General features: G+C 40.1%; 1 protein-coding gene across 1 annotated transcript in view; it reads left to right on the top strand.

The window, feature by feature from the left end:
* Positions 1 to 21945, top strand: part of CSMD1 (CUB and Sushi multiple domains 1) — a 1314206-nt gene that overhangs the window by 787796 nt on the left and 504465 nt on the right. The window contains exon 6 of the mRNA XM_075498045.1: positions 8246 to 8358. Coding sequence (XP_075354160.1) covers positions 8246 to 8358 — 113 coding nt within the window. The remainder of the gene's footprint in view (positions 1 to 8245; positions 8359 to 21945) is intronic.

Raw genomic sequence — 21945 nt, 5'->3', positions numbered from 1 at the left:
GATGTTAGAAGCTAAGGGCCTGGCTGTAGTGCCCATCAGTAGTGGAGATGAAAACTTAATACTTCTGCAAATCAGACCAAGTATTTCCAGAAAATGCCCAAATAAATAGAATAGAATAAATAGAATAGAATAGAATTTTAATAGAATAGAATAGAATAGAATAGAATAGAATAGAATAGAATAGAATAGAATAGAATATTTCAGTTGGAAGGGACCTAAAACAATCATCTAGTCCAACTGCCTGACCAATTCAGGGCTGACCAAAAGTTAAAGCATGTTATTGAGGGTATTGTCCAAATGCCTCTTAAACACTGACAGGCTTGGGGCATCGACCACCTCTCTAGGAAGCCTGTTCCAGTGTTTGACCACCCTCTCAGTAAAGAAATGCTTCCTAATGTCCAGTCTAAACCTCCCCTGGTGCAGCTTTGAACCATTCCCATGCGTTCTATCACTGGATCCCAGGGAGAAGAGATCAGCACCTCCCTCTCCACTTCCCCTCCTCAGGAAGCTGTAGAGAGCAATGAGGTTGCCCCTCAGCCTCCTTTTCTCCAGACTAGACAAGCCTAAAGTCCTTAGCTGCTCCTCACAGGACATGCCTTCCAGCCCTTCCACCAGCTTTGTTGCCCTCCTCTGGATGCATTCAAGGACCTTCACATCCTTCTTAAATTGTGAGGCCCAGAACTGCACACAGTACTCAAGGTGAGGCTGCTCCAATGCTGAATACAGCAGGAAAAATCACCTCTTTTGGCCGTTATATATACATGTGTATGTGTGCGTATATGAAAAACTTGATTAATGTAACTTAGATTAGATATCACTTCTTCTATCCAAGTCAGTCTATCACATGCTAGGACTTAAAACCAGTTTCAGAAAAGCATTACCCTTTTCAGAGCAGAGGCAGAACTCAAACACAACTGAAGAATTCGATTTCTTTTGTATTAGTCTCCAAACAATAAATGTCTTCAGTTTAAAAAGAAGTGAGAAAGACTTTTAATATTCTTTTTAGACAACATTGGAGAAATCTTCAATAAAGATCAAAGCATGAAAGCTTCTAAAGAGAACTTTGATATTAAGAAATGTGGTTCTTTACCTCTTCTGAATAATTTCTGTCTGATATAAAGGAGTTCCAAGTCTTCATCTGATTTTAGAGTTAATACCTAATCTGAGCTAAAATTACTCTATTTCTATTCATATGCAACAGGAATGAATACTGTGTGTGCCCAATTGAAGTAGAGACAAGTTTGCTTTAGTTGCAGCTTTGCTTTCAGAGCAACCTAACAGCATGATTAAGTCCTGCCTGTTAGTGTTTTCTGAACACCTCACAAAAGGTGGTCACATTCACAATGCCTACTGGGACCCGGTAATTTAGACTAATGCTTACACTGTGCCCAGGAAAGATCGAGGGAGCACTAGTCAGTCATGGACAGAACAGTTTCATGATGAAGGTGCTGAGACGCTGGAACAGGTTGCCCCAAGAAGTTGTGGATGCCCCATCATTGGAAGTGTTCAAGGCCAGGTTGGATGGGGCTTTGAGCAACCTGATCTACTGAAAGATGTCCCTGCCCATGGCAGGAGGGTTGGACTAGATGATCTTTAAAGGTCCCTTCCAACCCAAACCTTTCTGTGATTCTATGATTCTGTGATTTGTTGTTGTTGTAACCTTTAATAGTGTAGACTCTCAAGCAGGAATTGGTGTGAAGTGCCACTGTTCCATTTGCTGGTACAGACATAACCAAACTGCTTGTTTTCCATGAATACTCAATTAATATCAAAAGTTAGCCTGTAACAGTAAAGGCTGCACTCAGTCAGAGGAAGCACACTGCACTAACGCCAGCATACAGAGAGCATATGGGCGCTTCACCAGAAATTGTGGTACATGATGCACCTCTCAATTGGTAAAGCTCAAACAAAATGTTCCTCCTCTTTCTGCAGCCTCAGAAGCACTGTGTTGTTGTTTGTGGGACTGCAAGGGATCATTCTGTCATTTGTTAGCTGAGCAGTGGTGTCCAGCTTCTCTCTTGGTGAACTCAAACAGATGACTTAAAAGCCCTTCCCCTGGTCATGGAGTTGCATTTTGTATACCAGAAAAATGAATGACCACGTGTTTTAGGGACCTCTGCTCCAGATTTTGTATCTTTTGCATTGGATGTAATAGTCAGCTTTGTGGGACTGGAAACAAGCTTTCCTTGACAGTACTGGTTTTTACTTTTCTCCAAGGAGCATACCTGTAATGTTATTAAAACTTTTGTTACATTTTGACATTTTCTGTGTGATGGAGATATTATATTCGAGTCCTATTCCCTGATAAATAAGACCTAGAAATAAGTAAGAAGGAAACAAATCAGTTTTTCATACTACCTTCAACTTTTGTGTGAGTTACAGATCTGCCTGCTGTACCAATTCAGGCGGCAATCTGCCACTTTCTGTGGTAACCATGTCCATCTCTCTTTTTCACACACATCTTGGGTTGCCTGCCCTTCACAAATTCCAGTTAAATAGTCAGTTAACATCTAAGGAGCAATTTTACACTGTATCCACAAACTTTTAGATCTGCTATTACTGAAAACTCTGACGTTGTCCATGGGAAGTCTCACCTACACATAATGAATGCCACAGAGTTAAGTACTTCATGTAAGGGCACCCCCTTTGATGTACACATGTGGGCCACAGGACTGCAGTCTAGCCCCCCATTCAGAATTTGTTGGCATTTCTGAATTTGTGTGCTACAGTGAAGAAGTTTTGAACACTTTACAGAAAAAAAGTGTGTCATACTTGCTTCCCAAACCAGCCTTACAACTAATTTAGCCACTAAGTCATATTTCACTTTCTCATTTTCTTCAGTTAAAAACCAAACAGCATTACTGGTAAAGAACATATTCCTGTCTAGTACACAGTAGAATATAAATCATATGGCTAAATTAAAATTCTGATAAAATATGTTACTTAAGATACTCTCTGACTGTCATGTTCATATTATCATCTTTCTTAGGATAATGGTAAGATCTGAGACTATTTAGCTGTACCTTGTAGAGTTCACATAGATACAAAACTATTTGTGTGTATTCTGTGTCTGGGAAATAGTTGTTTATTAGAAATGTAGCTAATGAAAGATCTGCTTTCAATGTGCTTTTATAATGATGTTCTTTTACTCTTTTATTAACGTACAATTTAATTCATATAAAAATTTAATATTTCAGCCAGGAATTTTGCAAACTTTGAAATACAGAGCTCTGGATATGCCAGATAGAATACATGTATATTTCATTTAAAAAAGAAAACCATTTAAAAATACACTATGCTCTAAAATGGTCTAAAAAGTGTATGGAAGAGTATGTAAAGTATAAAAGTTCATTTGAGAGAGATGTAGAAACATGTACAGGATTGAATGTTTTGAGCAACACCTGTAAGAACTATTAAATGCCAGTCCCAACATTTTGAAAAGTACAAATCCTCCTTTAAACAATCAATCCTTTTTTTTTCAAACAAAACTGTTAAAATAATTTTAAGTAGAGTTTTGTTATTCCTTATTTTTTTAACGGCCAGATAAAGAAAATGGGTTTATAAACTCCTATTGGATGGCTATAAACTCTTCAGGAGGGATAGGCGAGGCAGGAGAGGTGGTGGGGTAGCCCTATATGTCAGGGAGTGTCTGGATAGTTTAGAGCTCGATGATGGTGATGATAGGGTGGAGTGTCTATGGGTAAGAATCAGGGGGAAGGCCAACAAAGCAGATATTGTGGTGGGAGTCTGTTACAAACCACCCAACCAGGATGAGGAGGCAGACGAACTATTCTATAAGCAGCTGGGAGAAGCCTCACGATCGCTAGCCCTTGTTCTTGTGGGGGACTTCAACTTACCAGATGTCTGCTGGAAATACAATCCAGCAGAGAGGAAACAGTCCAGGAGGTTCCTGGAGCGTGTGGCAGATAACTTCCTGACACAGCTGGTGAGTGAGCCAACGAGGGAAGGTGCCCCGCTGGACCTCTTGTTCACCAACAGAGAAGGACTTGTGAGCGATGTGATGGTTGGAGGCTGTCTTGGGCAGAGTGATCATGAAATGATAGAGTTTTTGATACGTGGAGAAGCGGCGAGGGGGGTCAGCAAAACTGCCACCTTAGACTTCCGGAGGGCGGACTTTGGCCTGTTTAGGAGACTGGTCGAGAGAGTCCCCTGGGAGGCAGCCCTAATGGGCAAAGGAGTCCAGGAAGGCTGAACATTCTTTAAGGAGGAAGACCTAAAGGCACAAAAGCGGGCTGTCCCCAGGTGCCGAAAGACGAGCCGGCGGGGAAGAAGACCGGCCTGGCTGACTAGAGAGCTCTGGCTCGAACTCAGGAAAAAGAGGAGAGTCTATGACCTCTGGAAGAAGGGGCAGGCAACTCAGGAGGACTACAAAGGTGTAGCAAGGCTATGCAGGGAGAAAATTAGGAGGGCGAAAGCTGAGCTAGAGCTCAGTCTGGCTGCTGCTGTAAAAGACAACAAAAAACACTTCTTCAAATACTTTAGCAGCAAAAGGAGAGCTAAGGAGAATCTCCAGCCCCTAGTAGATGGGGGAGGGAACACAGTGACCAAGGATGAGGAAAAGGCTGAGGTACTTAATGCCTTCTTTGCCTCAGTCTTTAATAGCAGGGCCAATTGTTCTATGGGTACCCAGCCCCTGGAGTTGGAAGATAGGGACGGGGACCAGACTGGAGCCCCCATTATCCAGGGGGAAATGGTTAGTGACCTGCTGCACCACTTGTTCACACACAAGTCTATGGGTCCTGATGAGATCCACCCGAGAGTGTTGAAGGAGCTGGCAGATGTGCTCACCAAGCCCCTTTCCATCATTTACCAGCAGTCCTGGCTAACTGGGGAGGTCCCTGCTGACTGGAGATTAGCTAATGTGACGCCCATCTTCAAGAAGGGCCGGAAGGAGGACCCGGGGAACTACAGGCCTGTCAGCCTGACCTCGGTGCCGGGGAAGCTGATGGAGCAGATCATCCTGAGTGCCATCACATGTCATGTAAAGGATAACCAAGGGATCAAGCCCAGCCAGCATGGGTTCAGGAAAGGCAGGTCCTGCTTGACCAACCTGATCTCCTTCTACGACAAGGTGACCCGCCTAGTGGATGAGGGAAAGGCTGTGGATGTTGTCTATCTGGACTTCAGTAAAGCCTTTGACTCTGTTTCCCACAGCATTCTCCTGGAGAAACTGGCTGCTCATGGCTTGGACGGGGGTACTCTTTGCTGGGTAAAGAACTGGCTGGATGGCTGGGTGTCCTGGTTTCGGCTGGGATAGAGTTAATTTTCTTCCTAGGAGCTGGTATAGTGCTGTGCTTTGGATTTTAGTATAAGAATAATATTGATAACACGCTGATGTTTTGGCTGTCGCTAAGCGGTGTTTACATTGGTCAAGGACTTTGTAATTGTATCCCCCCTTCAGCTCCCCGTGCTCTGCCAGGTGCCCAAGAAATGGGAGGGGGCACAGCCAGGATTGTTGATCCAAACTGACCAAAGGGCTATTCCATACCATATGATGTCATGCCCAGTATATAAACTGGGGGGAGTTGGCCGGGGGGTAGCGATCACTTCTCGGGGACTGGCTGGGCGTCGGTCAGCGGGTGGTGAGCAGTTATATAATTTTTTTTTATATATATTTTTTCCCCTTTTTTCCCTCCCTTGGGTTTTGTTCCTCTCTCTCTCGTTGTTTTTTTCCTTCTCATTATAATTCATTATTATTATTACTATTATTTTGTTCCAATTATTAAACTGTTCTTATCTCAACCCACAAGTTTTCTTACTTTTGCTCTTCCGATTCTCTCCCCCATCCCACCGGGGGGGAAGTGAGCGAGCGGCTGCGTGGTGCTTAGCTGCCGGCTGGGGCTAAACCACGACACCGGGCCCAAAGAGTTGTGGTGAATGGAGTTTACTCCAGGTGGTGGCCAGTCACAAGCGGTGTTCCCCAGGGCTCTGTGTTGGGGCCAGTCCTGTTTCATATCTTTATCAATGATCTGGACGAAGGGATCGAGTGCACCCTCAGTAAGTTTGCAGATGACACCAAGTTGGGCAGGAGTGTTGATCTGCTTGAGGGTAGGAAGGCTCTGCAGAGGGACCTGGACAGGCTGGATCGATGGGCTGAGGTCAATTGTATGAGGTTTAACAAGGCCAAGTGCAAGGTCCTGCACTTGGGCCACAGCAACCCCATGCAACGCTACAGGCTTGGGGAAGAGTGGCTGGAAAGCTGCCCAGCAGAGAAGGACCTGGAGTGTTGGTTGACAGCCGCCTGAATATGAGCCAGCAGTGTGCCCAGGTGGTCAAGAAAGCCAATGGCATCCTGGCTTGTATCAAAAATAGCGTGGCCAGCAGGACTAGGGAAGTGATCGTGCCCCTGTACTCGGCACTGGTGAGGCCGCACCTCGAATACTGTGTTCAGTTTTGGGCCCCTCACTACAAGAGAGACATGGAGGTGCTGGAGCGTGCCCAGAGAAGGGCAACAAAGCTGATGAAGGGTCTGGAGCAGAAGTCTTATGAGGAGTGGCTGAGGGAACTGGGGTTGTTTAGCCTGGAGAAAAGCAGGCTGAGGGGAGATCTTATTGCTCTCTACAACTACCTGAAAGGAGGTTGTAGAGAGGTGGGGGTCGGTCTCTTCTCCCAGGTAACAAGTGATAGGACAAGAGGAAATGGCCTCAAGTTGCACCAGGGGAGGTTTAGACTGGCTATTAGGAAATTTTTCTTCACTGAAAGGGTTATCAAGCATTGGAACAGGCTGCCCAGGGAAGTGGTTGAGTTGCCATCCCTGGAGGTATTTAAAGGACGTTTGGATGAGGTGCTTAGGGACATGTTTTAGTGGTGGTCTTGGTAGTGTTAGGTTTACGGTTGGACTCGATGATCTTAAAGGTCTTTTCCAACCTATACAATTCTGTGATACTGTGATTCTGTGAAATGAGAACAGAAATTTCTCTGATGTAGTTTATATGTCCTAATGAAGGAAAAAAGAAAGTTCTAATAAGAATTTCTGTATTTCAGTATGTTGGTCTTATTCCATTACAGAAAGAAAAAGGATTCAGCCATGACTCTGAATAGACTACTCCAGCATCAGTATTCCTTAACATGATGGGTTTCCTAGTAATCTAGGATATTTAATGAAACTCAGAAGTTGTATATTGCAATGAAAAAGGCATCTATATCACTACACTGATTCATTTCAGAGGGACAAAATCTTATTTCAGTTTTTTGGGGGTGGGGGGTAGCTCTGATAATATGTATTATGTCTACTCTAGTATTGTCAAACATAACCTCACAGAAGTTATCCCTTATCTGAGAATTTCTGATATTGATCAGTTTGTGTTTTGTTTCAAATAATCAACATTTTTGAAAGGGAGAAACTACATTTCTTGTAGTTCTCCAGTTATTCAGAAAGAAAAAAAGAAGTCTAAATCTGAAACTTGGAGTATGGTCATACAAAAAAAAGCCACCTGGTAAACTAAGACAGGAATTTACAGCATATCAGGTACTCTGTGGTAACTACTTGAGCATGTTCATATTAACAAATGATGTGATGTAATGATAGACTATGGTATGACCCAAAGTGGTCCAAGAGCCTGTTGCCTATGTTGGACAAATTATTTGTGTGCACTCTTTCATCACAATATCCATAGTTATGCAAGCTAGTTAGCCTGCATTCGGTTGTGTTTAAACTCCTCTTTTTTATTAAATATATATAGGAGTTAATACACACAAAAACAGTTCTAGCAAGTTAGTTATGTACCAATAATTTATCACCCAATCTTACCATTAATTAGTGCCCATAACTCTTATTTATCCTTTCTTAATATCTGAGATTTGGCTTCCTGTGAGGTAACTGACACAGCAGGGAGTGAGATGATGAAATTTTGTCATAAATGACTTTGCTTATTTTTTTCTGAATTATTTGACACACGCATGCATACATACACATGTGCGCGCACACACGTGTGCACAAGATTCCTTTTCTTCTTTAATTCACAAAAAAGTAATTTGGAGATACAAGTTTTGACCATAAAATGGCTAGCTGTAATGGAAAAGAAAACATTTCTCCCAGGATAATAGTTACTAAACTAGTAATAAATTGAGATTAGATGACAGTGAATCACTGTTGTCAAATACATTGTAAACAGTACAACAATATATTTTGGCTATTTTTCTGGGATTTTTTTCTTCTCTTTTAAGTACTCTATACATTAATTTTTCAACCATTTACATTAGATTTTTTTTTTTCTTTTTCCAGGTTGACTGGTATGAATCTACCTTCTCCTGTTATCAGTAGTAAGAACTGGTTACGACTCCATTTTACGTCCGACAGCAACCACCGACGAAAGGGATTTAATGCTCAGTTCCAAGGTAGGAAACATATAAAAGAAGTGCAGCAAAAAAAAGTCCTTTACCTTTAAGCACTGCTAAAGTAGTGGTGGTAGAAATTCGTGTTTAAATATCAGGGATGTAGTAAAGAGCTGACTCATACTACTACTGCTCTTACACTAAGTAGCTGTTATCCTTGTGTGATCAGGTGTCTCTAGGGATTTACTTTTGGAAAAAGTATCTGTGCTTCACATTGCAGTTTACTTTAAGTATGTATTTGCTTGCTCACTTTTTCTGTAATAAATTGCTTTGCATTCAGTCTGATCTTTGCTTTAAAAACATACCTGGAATGCAACTTGCAGAAAGTCAATTCCACACAAAGGCATGGCCCCATCTAAAGATTGTCTTCCTTTATTACTCAAAATCTAACTCTTATCCGGAACCTATGTTCATCATTTGGAAATTTAACTCATCCCTAGCATAGCACAAATCATATTTCATTCTCCTGCACAGATTTACATATACAACTTTAAAAGAAGACAGGAGGATGTCAGTGTTGCTGTCAATTGCTGCTTATGTTCACCTAGATACTCATTAAAATGCAATTTTTAAGAACGGAATCTTTATTGATTTTTGTACTTCATAAATCATTACTTAAGATCAAAGACACTGTAGTTGTATTGAAAATAGAAGAACTTCTTAATTTATCTGTGCTTTTAAATTCTGTGCTCACATAAGCTGTTTCAACCATTTTACCCCACACACCATCAAATAATTTATGAGTTTAGACCTTCCTTTTTTCCTGAAACTATAGGGCCTGTATCATTTTAGAAATGTCAAATACACTGCAACAACTATATGTTTCTTGTGACTATGACATACATGTGTAATGCATATAAAATAGTTCTTTTCTCTTTAAAAAGATTTTGACAATTTTAGTAAAAAAAGAAATCTGTGAAATTCCATTTTATTTTGGCAACTCAATACGAGTATGTATTCTGTCATCCTTTGCACTTATAACATATTTTTACAAAGTTTGCTGAGGATGCATATACAATACCACTATGGGTGACTATGAATTTAAACACACTGCTTATGTTAACTCTGTGTCTTAAGCCTATTAAATGGAGATCACAATAACAGTGGGGCTCATCTTGCTGATGCATCAGAAAACTAAGAATCAACACAATAACAAAGGAAAGTTTGGAATAGAATAACCAACACTGAAAACTACTTTTTTGTTCCTTTTCAATTTATCTTTTCTCTAGCCAAATACTTACCATGGAATTAAAGCTTTAGGGAAATATCTGGGGAGATCATTATTTCAGATGTATATCTGTTTCTCTGCATAATACGTCAGCTATTGGGTGTAAGGGTAAACTTCACTGATATAGAATACTGCTTGTGAATGACAAGTGGAAGTATCTTATTACAATTCACATTCTTACAGTTATGGAAATTTCCTTTCTTAATTTAAATCGTCCTTTTAAAATGCAGGTTTATACCATGTACTGTACTAAATACAAACATATCTGAATTACATGAGCCACAGCTACATGTCTTATCAAGGTCAATAGCAATTAAATAAACTCCTATGTTAGTGATATAAATATTATAAACTAGGAGACAGTCTTTAAACACACATAGGATGAAAATTCAGAGTGATATCAAAATATGGTTAATCTAACAGCTTCATTAATTTCTTTTTATTACACGGCTTTAGTAATTCTATTACATGTGTATTTGAGAACTAAGCAATAATTCAGTATTTTATTTTAAGCAGAAGTAACAATGATATTTATAGCTAGAAAAGCGTACTAGTACCACAAATCACAGAATAGCAGAGGTTGGAAGGGACCCCTGGAGCTCATCTAGTCCAGTGCTCTCCTCAAAGAAGTGTCACCTAGAGCAAGCTGTCCAGGTCTATGTCCAGATGGGTTTTGAATACCTCCAAGGTCAGAGACTCTGCAACCTCTCTGAGAAACCTATGCCAGTATTTACCCTCACAGTAAAAATGCTTTCACTTATTTTTAAGTGGAATTTCCTGTGTTTCAATTTGTGGTTATTGCTTCATGTCTTGTCAATGGATATCACTGTGAAGAATCTGGCTCCATCTTCTTTACACCCTCTCATCTCATCAGGTGTTAAGACACACCAATAAGATCCCCTCCCCAAGCCATCTCTTCTCCAGGCAAAAATATCCCAGCTTTCTCAGCCTGTCCCTTATGTTTTTGTTTTCAGAAGCTTATTTCTGCTAAGATTCAACAACTTTGACAGATATTTCCATCTTAGGTGCTTTCCTCAAGTAAAATAATTATTTGAGCCTATCATGATAAAAAAAGTAAAAAATCCTGTGAAATACATGACCTTGTTTTCTGGCGGAAAACCCTGGCAGTGATAGGATGCCTCTAATGTCTGATTGTATCCAGGCACAATTCTTATATATGTCCTCCTGGCAAATCCTGTAGTATAGGCTATATGACTGAGACCTCTGAGAAACGTTTTCCTTATGGGCAACTATTCCCAATAGTTTAAACTGACTATTCCAGAATGCTCACATCTAGTTGGGATTGATATGTAGTTGAACTATCCTGTCTTTAAGACAGTTAAAGTAAATACACAGACTTTCTAAAGTAACCAATAAACACTCACTTTACTAATAGACAAGTATGCATTACCAGTCTGACCAAACCCCAAGAATCTTTTTAATTATTCTATTTTCCCAGGGTTCCTACATCTTGGGCAACATCCTCAGGGCATTCAGGACTCCGCTTTCCTACATTACTTAGACTGCTTTCTTCTTTAGCTTCTTGCTTAGAAGGAACAGTCCTTTAAATCAGCCTGTGCTGTCTTTTTGTGATTGTTTGCTTGGTTCATTGATAAAGTGATTTTTTTTGTGTGTGTGGTAAAGATGTATAATTATGCTGGACAAGATTAATAGTCTCCATTGTTTTGGGAAAATAAGGAAGCCAGTAATTTTGATTGCAGACCTTAGATATTAAATGAAATCAGCCTATTATACCCTGCCAGATAATAAGTTATTGTATTCTAGGGCCCTTATAGCACATAGATTTTTTTAATAGGTATCCGGTATAAATGTTATTGACAAAACAAAATTACAAAGATATATTCCTCAAAAAGTGGTAGCTTGTGCATTTGCAAATTGCATCATAAAGACTGTAGTGGGTTGACCCTGGCTGGTCACCAGGTGCCCATCAAGTCATTTTATCACTCCCCCTCCTCAGCTGGACAGGGGAGAGAAAATATAATGAAAGGCTCATGGGTCAAGATAAGGACAGGGAGAGATCACTCACTGATTACTATCATAGGCAAAACAGACTCGACTCAGGGAAATTAATTTAATTTATCGCCAATCAAATCAGAGTAGGGTTATGAGAAATATAACCAAATCTCCCCAATATAACCAAACACATTTCCCCCACCTCTCCCTTCTTCCTGGGCTCAACTTCACTCCCTATTTTCTCTACCTCCTCCCCCAAGCAGCGCAGGGGGATGGGGAATGGGGGTTGCGGTCAGTTCATCACACGTTGTCTCTGCCACTCCTTCCTCCTCGGGGAGGACTCCTCACACTCTTCCCCTGCTCCAGCGTGGGTTCCCTCCCACAGGAGACAGTCCTCCATGAACTTCTCTAATGTGGGTCTTTCTCATGGGCTGCAGTTCTTCATGAACTGCTCCAGTGTGGGTCTTTACCATGGGGTGCAGTCCTTCAAGAACAGACTGCTCCAGCATGGGTTCCCCACAGGGTCACAAGTCCTGCCAGCAAACCTGCTCCAGCGTGGGCTCCTCTCCCCACAGGTCCACAGGTCCTCCCAGGCTCCTGCTCCAGCACGGGCTCTCCATAGGGTCACAGCCTCCTTGGGCATCCACCTGCTCTGGCATGGGGTCCTCCATGGGCTGCAGGTGGATATCTGGTCCACCGTGGACCTCCATGGGCTGCAGGGGGACAGCCTGCCTCACCATGGTCTTCACCACAGGCTGCAGGGGAATCTCTGCTCTGGCACCTGGAGCACCCCCTCCCCCTCCTCCCCACCTTGGTGTCTACATAGTTGTTTCTCTCACATATTCTCACTCTTCTTTTCCAGCTGCTGTTGCACAGCAATTTTTGCCCCTTTCTTAAATATGTTATCCCAGAGGTGCTACCACCATTGCTGATGGGCTCAGCCTCAGCCAGCGGTGGGTCCATCTTGGAGAAGGCTGGCATTGGCCCTATCAGACATGGGGGAAGCTTCTAGCAGCTTCTCACAGAAGCCTCCCCTGTAGCCTCCCCACTACCAAAACCTTGCCACACAAACCCAATACACAAATATATGTTTAGTATTTTTAATACCAAACTATTTGTGTTGATCTCACACACCTTTTGTGGTTTCACTGGGAATTAGGTTAAGAAGGGCTGAAATTCCTCAGTCCTGGAAGTCACTCCAGGTAAGGATCTCTCCCCATGGTGTATCATACAAGAGTTATTCAATGTTTCCTTTCCCATGCAGATAGCAGCTGCTTCTGGCCCTACTCAGTCTGTATCGTTTGGGCAAATGTGAAAGAATGCCTTTTAATATGTGCCTCAGACCTCTTATTTCATTAGTATAAAAGCCTCTTTTGAAATGTCTGTATTTTGAAAAGTGTTTTTGTAATACTAATTTTAATCGCTTTTATGGTAGAAAAAGTATATAATAATGAATTATAAACTTAATGAACTTAAGTTATAAACTGATGAAGGCTAGAACTATGCAGGTTTAACTCAGTTTTAGGTGGCTGAAAGACTGATTGAAGCAGATTAAATTGACATTTTTTGCTATTGTACTTTGGCCTGTCTTTACAAGTGAGAGATTTTATCTTGAGAGTCTTAGTTTTGCTTCCAAAAAGTAGCAATCATCGAACGAATTGGAAATGAAATGGTACCTATTGTTACTTACTCTTTTGAGACTCTAACTTCTGCTTTAGTTTGAAACAAGTTACTCTGCTCCTACAGAGTGAAAACTGCTTCATTTGTTGAAGTTAATGAGATTTACCTTAAAATAATGCAAAATATTTTTTCATACAATAGCATACAGCCAATCCTGTTGTTATTTAATTTTTATATTTAGTCATGAGATTGCATGCGTTACAAAAAAACCCCAACCAACCCACACCAAGAAAAAAAAACAAACAGAAGAACCCCTGAAAGAAGCAGCACACACAGTTGAATAGGGAGTTGCTGAACCCAGCAGCCCCATGCCCCCAGATGCAGCCAGAAGCTGGAATACAGTGCTGTATTCTCAGTAGGCAAACACACACAGAGCACATGTATACACCACACATGTATGTACTCTATTCACATCTTGCCACACAGATTAACACTGACAGACAGACTCAATACTCATATGAATACAGACAGCACCAACGGCCTCATCCTGTTTCTCCTCTCTGGCTCTCTTCTCTGGTATAGATATCTGTTAGTTTGAAATAAATGCATGCACAATGTGGGTTCCTCCAGCAGCTGGGCTGAGACACTCGGTCTTCCCAGTAGCTGGCCCTGGATCCCAGTCTCCCCAGATGCTGGCATCTGGGCATATGACCCCTGAGGCTGCAGCCCCACTCCAGTTGCTGGTACTCAGACCTACATGTACGCACACACACACAAGTGGGTCTCAGTCGACCCCCAGGCTGGTCTTTGCAGCAGTGGGCTGGGACCTTATGGCCCCTCCAGTAGCCACCTCCTCCATGTGTGTCCCTCTGAGACACACATGCCCCTCCACCCCCCTAGCTCCCAGGCTACTTCACCTACTCACCAGCTCATCTGGATCTTTAGGAGTGCTCACACACTCACTTGCACACACACACTCAAGGTACTGCACCACAGACACACAGCCCTCCAGCCCATGGTCTGACTCCAGTTGCTGCACTCAGACCCCCATACACACATATGAACAGAGAATAGAGTCCCTTACCCAGGAAAAGCATTAGAAATTGAGTTTAATCAGGAGATAGGACAGACTGTGCTAGTCAGGCACAAGGCATGGTCATACAAGCGTAATGACCAGCCCCAGTTTACATGCAACCAGCCCCTTCCATTCCTTTATTCCTGTATTTTTGCATATCTGTTCCTCCCCAAACCACCTCAATCCATCCCTTTCCCTGACATCGGTTCCTCCCCTAAATACTCCATAATCAACCTTGTGCAATCCCAAAATACTCTTCCCCTGTACTCCATGATAAGCCCTGCACCCCTCGGCAGAGACCCCCCTCAGTCTGTGAGGTGACTGGAGAGCTCCTGGTGCTGGGTGTCCCCCAGCCCCTGGGGCTGCGGATCAGCTGGGACAGCCCCAGGAAGGCCGGGGTAGAGGTTGTGTCTCTACATTGGGTATTGGGGTTCCCCCACTTGCCCAGGACCCTCTGAGTTTCTTCTGGGCTTGTGGAAATGGGCCTGTGATGGGCTGATGGCTCCTGTGATGGTCCTGGGAGGAGCTGGGGCAAGGAGGTATTTCTCTCTCCCATCTGCCATCATCTCCCTGTGCTCCTTTGTGTGTGCACAAGTGAGCTTTTTATTGCCTAACCTGACATGTCTAACAACATCACTCTCTTTTCAAAAGCAAGTCAATATGGGAGCCAGCACAACCCACCTCTTTCAGCAGCAACGGGATAGGAGATTTTTTTTTCCTTTTCCTAGTAAGCATTCAGATTATCAGACTTCTTCTACAGTTAGAATACAGATACTTTAGTTATTCTTTTCAACTCATAGCAAATTTACATCATATTTATTATCATGTTATGGCTATATTATTGCTGTAACTTGGCCTTTTCCAATCAACCAAAACCAATACTAGCAAACAGCCAATTTAATGTTCTTTTCTTTGTTAGCTTTTTCAACAGGCAAACAGAATTATTATAATTTATTTCATTAGAATATTGGGACTACCAATTAGATTTAAAACTATGCATAGTTCATTTATTTTTTCAGCAAATTTTTCAAATTTACTTCTTTCTAACTTGCATTTTTGCTATATTTAGTGCCCAGATTTTCAACATGGTCAAGAAAATCAACTCATTAACATAAAAATTCAAAGCAGCATATTAGAATTACACGCTTGAATGCATTAACTAAATATAGTTTTAAAATGCTTGGCAAGCTGGATGTACAAGTAAAACAATGATGTAGTACAAAAGGTATACCTAACTGGTGGGCATTTGGATTTCCCCTTGAATCATATTTATTGTCCCATCTTCCATCAGGCCAGAGTAGAAGTTTAAAGAAAATTTTAAAATTTTAAAAATGAATGGGTATAGAGTGAAGGGTTTGGGTTTTTTTTCCTTTTTTTCCCCCTCTTATTACTTTGTTTTGATTTTTGGTCTTTTGATGTTGATTTCATCAACAAAAATAGTTATGCCTCAATTTCCCAGTGAACCTGTGGAATTTTTTTTATACTTTCAGACTTTCTAGAAAAATGGTTTAAATGGCCCTGAAAACCACCAGAACAAATTACAGCGCAATGACATGCTTTGCCTTGTCTGCTTCTTCTCTGCCATATCAGCAACATTGGTCTCACAGAAATCAACACTCCCAGTGGATATAACTGGACTCAGTTCTTGTTCTACCTTGTTCCGTGATGGCATTGCCACAGGGGAAAAGATGTTACAGTTACATTCACTCAGTTGTTAATTTCTTTCTTTTTCATCCCTCTGCCCTCACCTATGCTGATATACAAAGACTCTGCATATATTCAGTGGGAGTTGCAGAGTATATGATTTGTCTTATGCCACTGCTTCATAAATGCATAAATTCCCCAGAGGTGAAGTAACATAAACAGTCTCACTATGAGATTAAAACCTAGCGCTTCCCAGCAACAAAGCTTATCAATGTACACAGAATTACTTAGAAGGTGTGATAATGAATCCTCTGCTTTTGCATATGTACAGCATGTATACTATGCTTGTTTAGCTTTTGCTTATTTCCAGAACAATAGAAGGTTGTTTTAATATCTTTGGTTTTCATTTTAAGAGAAAAAATCATAATACTTTTTTCTATGATAACTAAAAGTAATCTGCTTAAGTTAAATATTTATTTCAAAATTCCTAGAAAGAGCATAAAATAAGAAAGTTTCCAAAGCAAAACCTGATTAATGGGTGTGTTTCACTTCTACAGTAAGAAACAGACCTCCGTTGTAGAGTGTTTCAAGTTAAGTATGCTATTTTTGGCAAGTTATCACAGAGGTTCAAGGAGGTATTAGGTATTTTGATCATTATGTTCCAGAAGTTATCTGTCTGTTGTGTTTGTCTACCTTGAATAATTCAGTATTTAACAAACAGATAATCCTGAAGTCAAATAATGAATATAATGAGGCTGCTGAATTAAATGTGTACTAATGGAAAACCATGAGTGAAATAATGTAAAATCAACTACTAGGTAAAGTAGTTCTTTCAATGAATTTTTGTAATTCAGTGAGCCTGCATATAAGTGCGTGTCTATCCTTCCTACACATTCTTTAAAACCTTAGAAATGGTGTTTGAAATAAGTTAAAAGAATTTGTGGTATTTCCTTGATGCATGGTACTTTTAGCCAGGGGTTTCAATTATAATTGTCACTTAGAGTAAATTTAGAAAAGAAAATTAGTAAAATCAATTGATAAAATCAAAAGGCCAGAAGAAACTGTTATTTTCTAGCTCTTAAGTGATGCTGAATATAATTTCCTATTAAATAGTACTTAGACAATAATTTGTATTTTTTTAACTTTTATTATCAAGAAAGTAATCCAGTCATGATATGAAAACATCAAGTAGATAATCCACCATGTCTCTTCACCATTCTTTTCTGTGGTTAATACAACCACTGTTAAATATATAGTCCTGTCTTCTCAGTTATATTAGTCTGGTTTGATCTTTCTGTGTCCAGTAGTGGTGTTATGTTTTCCCTCAGCAGAGTAAAAAGCCTTTTGTTAACCTTATAATTCCCCTTTTTGAAGCACCAAGTCATCTCTCAATCACCTAGATAAACTAAAGAGGTTGAGCTCTTCAGATCTCTCATTGGAAGGAATTTTCACCAGTTACTGCATTTTTATTGTGAGTTGGTGCTATTTGAAACTTCCAGTGACCATTTACGTGATTATATCTGTCTTAAAATATCGGACTAACTAGTACTGGATCTACAGCTTTTTTCGCATGTGTTTATTTTTTTACTACTGCTATGTTTTCTAAAAAGAAATCATGAACACTTAAGAAATTAATTAGCTAAGTCATATTTAACTATACGACATACCTTAGGCTCATAAATGAGTTTTCTTAAGTGTATTAGTACACCTGTCATGGCTGCTGGGTAGACTACGCTTGTTCATTTATCTTTTTTCTTCCCTTGTTTTTTGTTCTTTCACAGTGTGTGTTTCTTCCTCACTTTGATAACGTAATTGCAGATTTCCCCACATCCTATCAATACAGTCATTGTAGTATCAGAGAGTCATTTATTTTGCGAGTCTTTTATTTTGACTTGTTTAGATTTGAGTGTATTAAACTATTTTCCCAGAACTTTTGTTTAGTATAATTGATTTACATTTCAAGAACACTTATTCATCTATGTGGTAAAATCTGTACAACTCTACAATGAGATAAGTTCTTGGAGAATGTTTGTTTATGAAGTAGGAAGGAATAAGTCTTTCTTCTATTAAAAGTAAGATTCTTTTGGCCTAAGCTTCATTTGTGACTGTTGATTGTGAACAGCTCCCTTTTTGGAAATTAAGTTAAACCATCCTTTTCCAGTCTGATTTTCAGTCTGTCTCAAAACTTGCATCCCTTAATGTATCTTACATTGGAATCTGATAATTTAAAATACTCAACACCATTAATCACTGGCCTGTATTTTCTCATTTCTAAATTTAGGTTGTTTGATCAAAAAGGAGAATTTTAATCCAATAAAAACTATATTAATGAAATCAATATTTCACATCTTATCTTCCCACGTATTGAATATATATTTAGCCTCTCTGAAAAAAGCTTTGATTTTTTTGCAGGTGTACTTTTGTCCCTGTACTAAAATTATAAGATATCCTTTATTAGTTTAATATTAGTCTATATCATGTGATAAGGAAAGAGCAGGAGAAAACATTCAGACTGTTTCCTTGTGAATGTGGCATGTGCATCCTCTAAGAGCTAGCTGCTTAAAATAGCTGGTCCTGTAATGCCTCTTTAAAATTTGTAAAAAAAATAATTTGGCATATATATTGAGTTCAGCACATCCTTAAGATAAAACTGTTCCTGTTCATCCCATTTTTAGAGCCTTGAAGCTTTTTCTTTTTCGGTGTTTCACATTAGAAATAATCTTTGGATTTATTGTTAAACTGCCATCTCATGATGGCCATCATGAGATTGACCAGAGAGATTGGCCATCTTGTCTGTTTTGGTGTCACAAAATATTTCTTTTTCTCAAAATTTAACATGAAGCCTAAAAGTTGACTTAGAGTGACAAAAAGAAAATATATGTATCTAAAACAACTACATTTACCAAGAGTAAAGAAGAATTGGACCCTAGGATAAAGCTCTGTTCTCAAGACTCTCACTCCAAACTTTAGGCAGAACTTCTCAGTGCCAACAGAGTGAGACATTTGACAAAGACTCAGATTACATACAGATTTTTCTTAACACAAGGGCATTCTATTAAAAAGTCTTACTACTAGAGCCACCATGTAGGAGCATTATTATGAACCTGTCATTCTTGGGCATTTTCATAAGAAACAAGCAAGAGCTCATTAAAGGTGGAAGCCTGTACTTCGTTCCAATCAGGTTGCTACAGGTAATAATTCTTTCTGGAATGTCTAGCAAAGTTTCTGTGTTGCTAAGAAGGCTCAGGCATCGCTGCTTTATGATGTCAGCACTAAGCAGATGCTGATCTAGTAACAGCTGTTCATTCATTGGCTCTTGTTTGGCATGGTGTTGTCCTCACTAGAACTATTCAAAATACTGTATTTGTGGTTGAAAAGAAGCGTATCATCTTGGTACACATTTCTATACATGTCACTGTTTTTCCCCCAAATTACCTGCAAAATAAAAGATGACATTTAAATTACATGTTGAAATACTTCCAAAGCAAGGAACATTCCTCCAGACTTGGTAGCTACTCTTTGTCAAGAATCATGTTACGCTCAATCAATGCCAGGTCTTCCACAGTCCTTGTTCAAAGGCACCACTGTCCCAAGGCTACCCAACTTCTAAGACAGTTGCTTTCTACACTGTTCTGATATAATGAAAGTAATGCATCTTCAATGAACTTCATATTTTTCAATGCAAAACTATGCATCTGGAAAATGTTGAAGAAAGTTAGGTTTCACTAATCTCTAAACCAGCTAGTAGCAATATAGAGAGAACAGCAGAATGTGGGCCTAAGAATTTAAAATAAAAGCTTATGCACGAGTGATGGAGATATGCAAATTAAAGTACAGGTTTCAAGGAAACATGCATAACCTACATGTAATCACAAAATCAATTAGACTTGTTATTTTATATTTGGCATAGACTGAAAGCATTCACACTGTCAGTTTTTGCATGGGAAGAAAATAGAGACGTCAAATAGTGGGAAGTCAGTATTACCACACTTGCAGTTTCTTCATTATCTACCATGCAAGAGAAGAGTCCATTCAAATTCAGCTGTGTGATGGATAACAGTCAAATGATCAGTGTAAGAGCTATGTTTTAGAGATCTTTTCAGTCCAAACTACAGATTTCATTTCTCTACAAAACCTGAAAAGATGGTCAAATATTGACTTCAGAATAGGATTTTCTGATTAACATTTTGATCATCCCACTGAGTGGCACTATGGAGATATTAATGGAGAAGAACCGTAAATCAGCTTTTGACACTATAGTTGAAAGACTATAATTGAAGTGGCATTCAAACAAGGAACTGAGTGGATCTCATTTTATGATTTATTTTTTAGAGACAATCCCTACATACTACTACTCAATGTGTTCTGTGACAGTATATATTCATTGTGCAAACTGTGTTGATACTGTTTTCCAGAACTGTGGAGCACATCTGCAGACATTGAAGACTTGATGTCTGCTGAACTTGTTTTATTATGATATATCATATATTGATAACACAAAGGAGCTAAGGCAGTCCGTCAGAGCAAGTGGCCAGCTAAATGACATGCAGAAGGTTAATGGAAAACAAATGGCTGTGCTTCTTTTTAAACTTGCAGATCCTGTGTCAGCTTATACACATAGAATGAGAAAGATGTGTGTAAAAGTCTATTGTGACACCAATTTATCTTGGGGCTGTACCATTTGTTCACTAGTACTGCATGCAGAGATTTCCAGCACAGGGAGCAGGTGGAAGGTCTGATAATGACAGGCAGTACTTTTCTGGATTGATGGAAAAAGGAAGCCAGCTGATCATGAACCTACAGCTTTTACAGGTAGCCATATAGTAGAAACATCTATGCCTGCTGTGAAGCTCTCTGGAGTTGTAACACTGATTAGTAGGGAAGATTTTGAAGATGTTAGCGAGAGAAACAATGGGATAGTGTATTAGACAGAATACTCTTCAGGCAGGTGTCGTGGTTTCACCCCAGCTGGCAACTAAGCACCACGCAGCTGCTCACTCACTCCCCCCTGGGTTGGGATGGGGGAAAGAATGAGAAAAGCGAAAGTGAGAAAACTTGTGGGTTGAGATAAAAGCAGTTTAATAAGTAAAGCAAAAACTGCACACACAAGCAAAGCATAACAAGGATAACAAGCATAACATAACATTCACTCCTTCCCATGGGCAGGCAGGTGTTCAGCCATCTCCAGGAAAGCAGGGCTCCATCACGCGTAACAGTTACTTGGGAAGAAAAAACTCTATAACTGCGAATGTCCTCCCCTTCCTTCTTTTTCCTCCAGCTTTATATGCTGAGCATGATGTCATATAGTATGGAATGTCCCTTTGGCCAGTCGGGGTCAGCTGTCCCAGCTGTGTCCCCTCCCAGCTTCTTGTGCACCCCCAGCCTACTCTCTGGTGGGGTGTGGTGAGCAGCAGAAAAGGCCTTGACTCTGTGTAAGCACTGCTCAGCAATAGCTAAAACATCCCTGTGTTATCAACACTGTTTTCAGCACAAATCCAAAACATAGCCCCATACCAGCTACTATGAAGAAAATTAACTCTATCCCAGCCAAAACCAGCACAGCAGGGAATACAGAAACAACAGAGGTTTGGATTATTTTGGTGAGTTAGTTTAAACTAGAGATCATATGAAAAATTGTGATGCCTCTGTGAAAGTCCAGAAGTGGGTAGCCGAGAAGCAAAGTTTGCAAGGATCCTCCTAGGTTATTGAGTCTGGGGCCTTGTTTTAGCAAAGAATATATTATAGAATTCCCTTCATAAACTAAAGTGAGTGGTAAGATCGAGAATGGTTGTTTTTTCTTATTCTCATAAATACTAAACTTTTCAAAAGTTTCATGGTACAACAGGCCATAGTGAAGCAGCAGAAAACCTAGAGATAGCTAATGATCTATTTACTCATCCCGCATGACTTTTAGTGATAAGAAAGAAATGTTTGATCTATAAGCAGAATCCAGAGAGAATACTTGTGCTGCCAAACATGGTACTGTAGAGCATTTATTCCAGGGCCAAAAAATGGTAGTACTCCCATAATTGTGTCTTTGGAGGAGAAC

Source organism: Mycteria americana, chromosome 3 (genome assembly GCF_035582795.1).
Source record: "Mycteria americana isolate JAX WOST 10 ecotype Jacksonville Zoo and Gardens chromosome 3, USCA_MyAme_1.0, whole genome shotgun sequence".
NCBI lineage: Eukaryota > Metazoa > Chordata > Aves > Ciconiiformes > Ciconiidae > Mycteria > Mycteria americana.
This window is presented reverse-complemented; position numbering and strand designations above follow the sequence as displayed.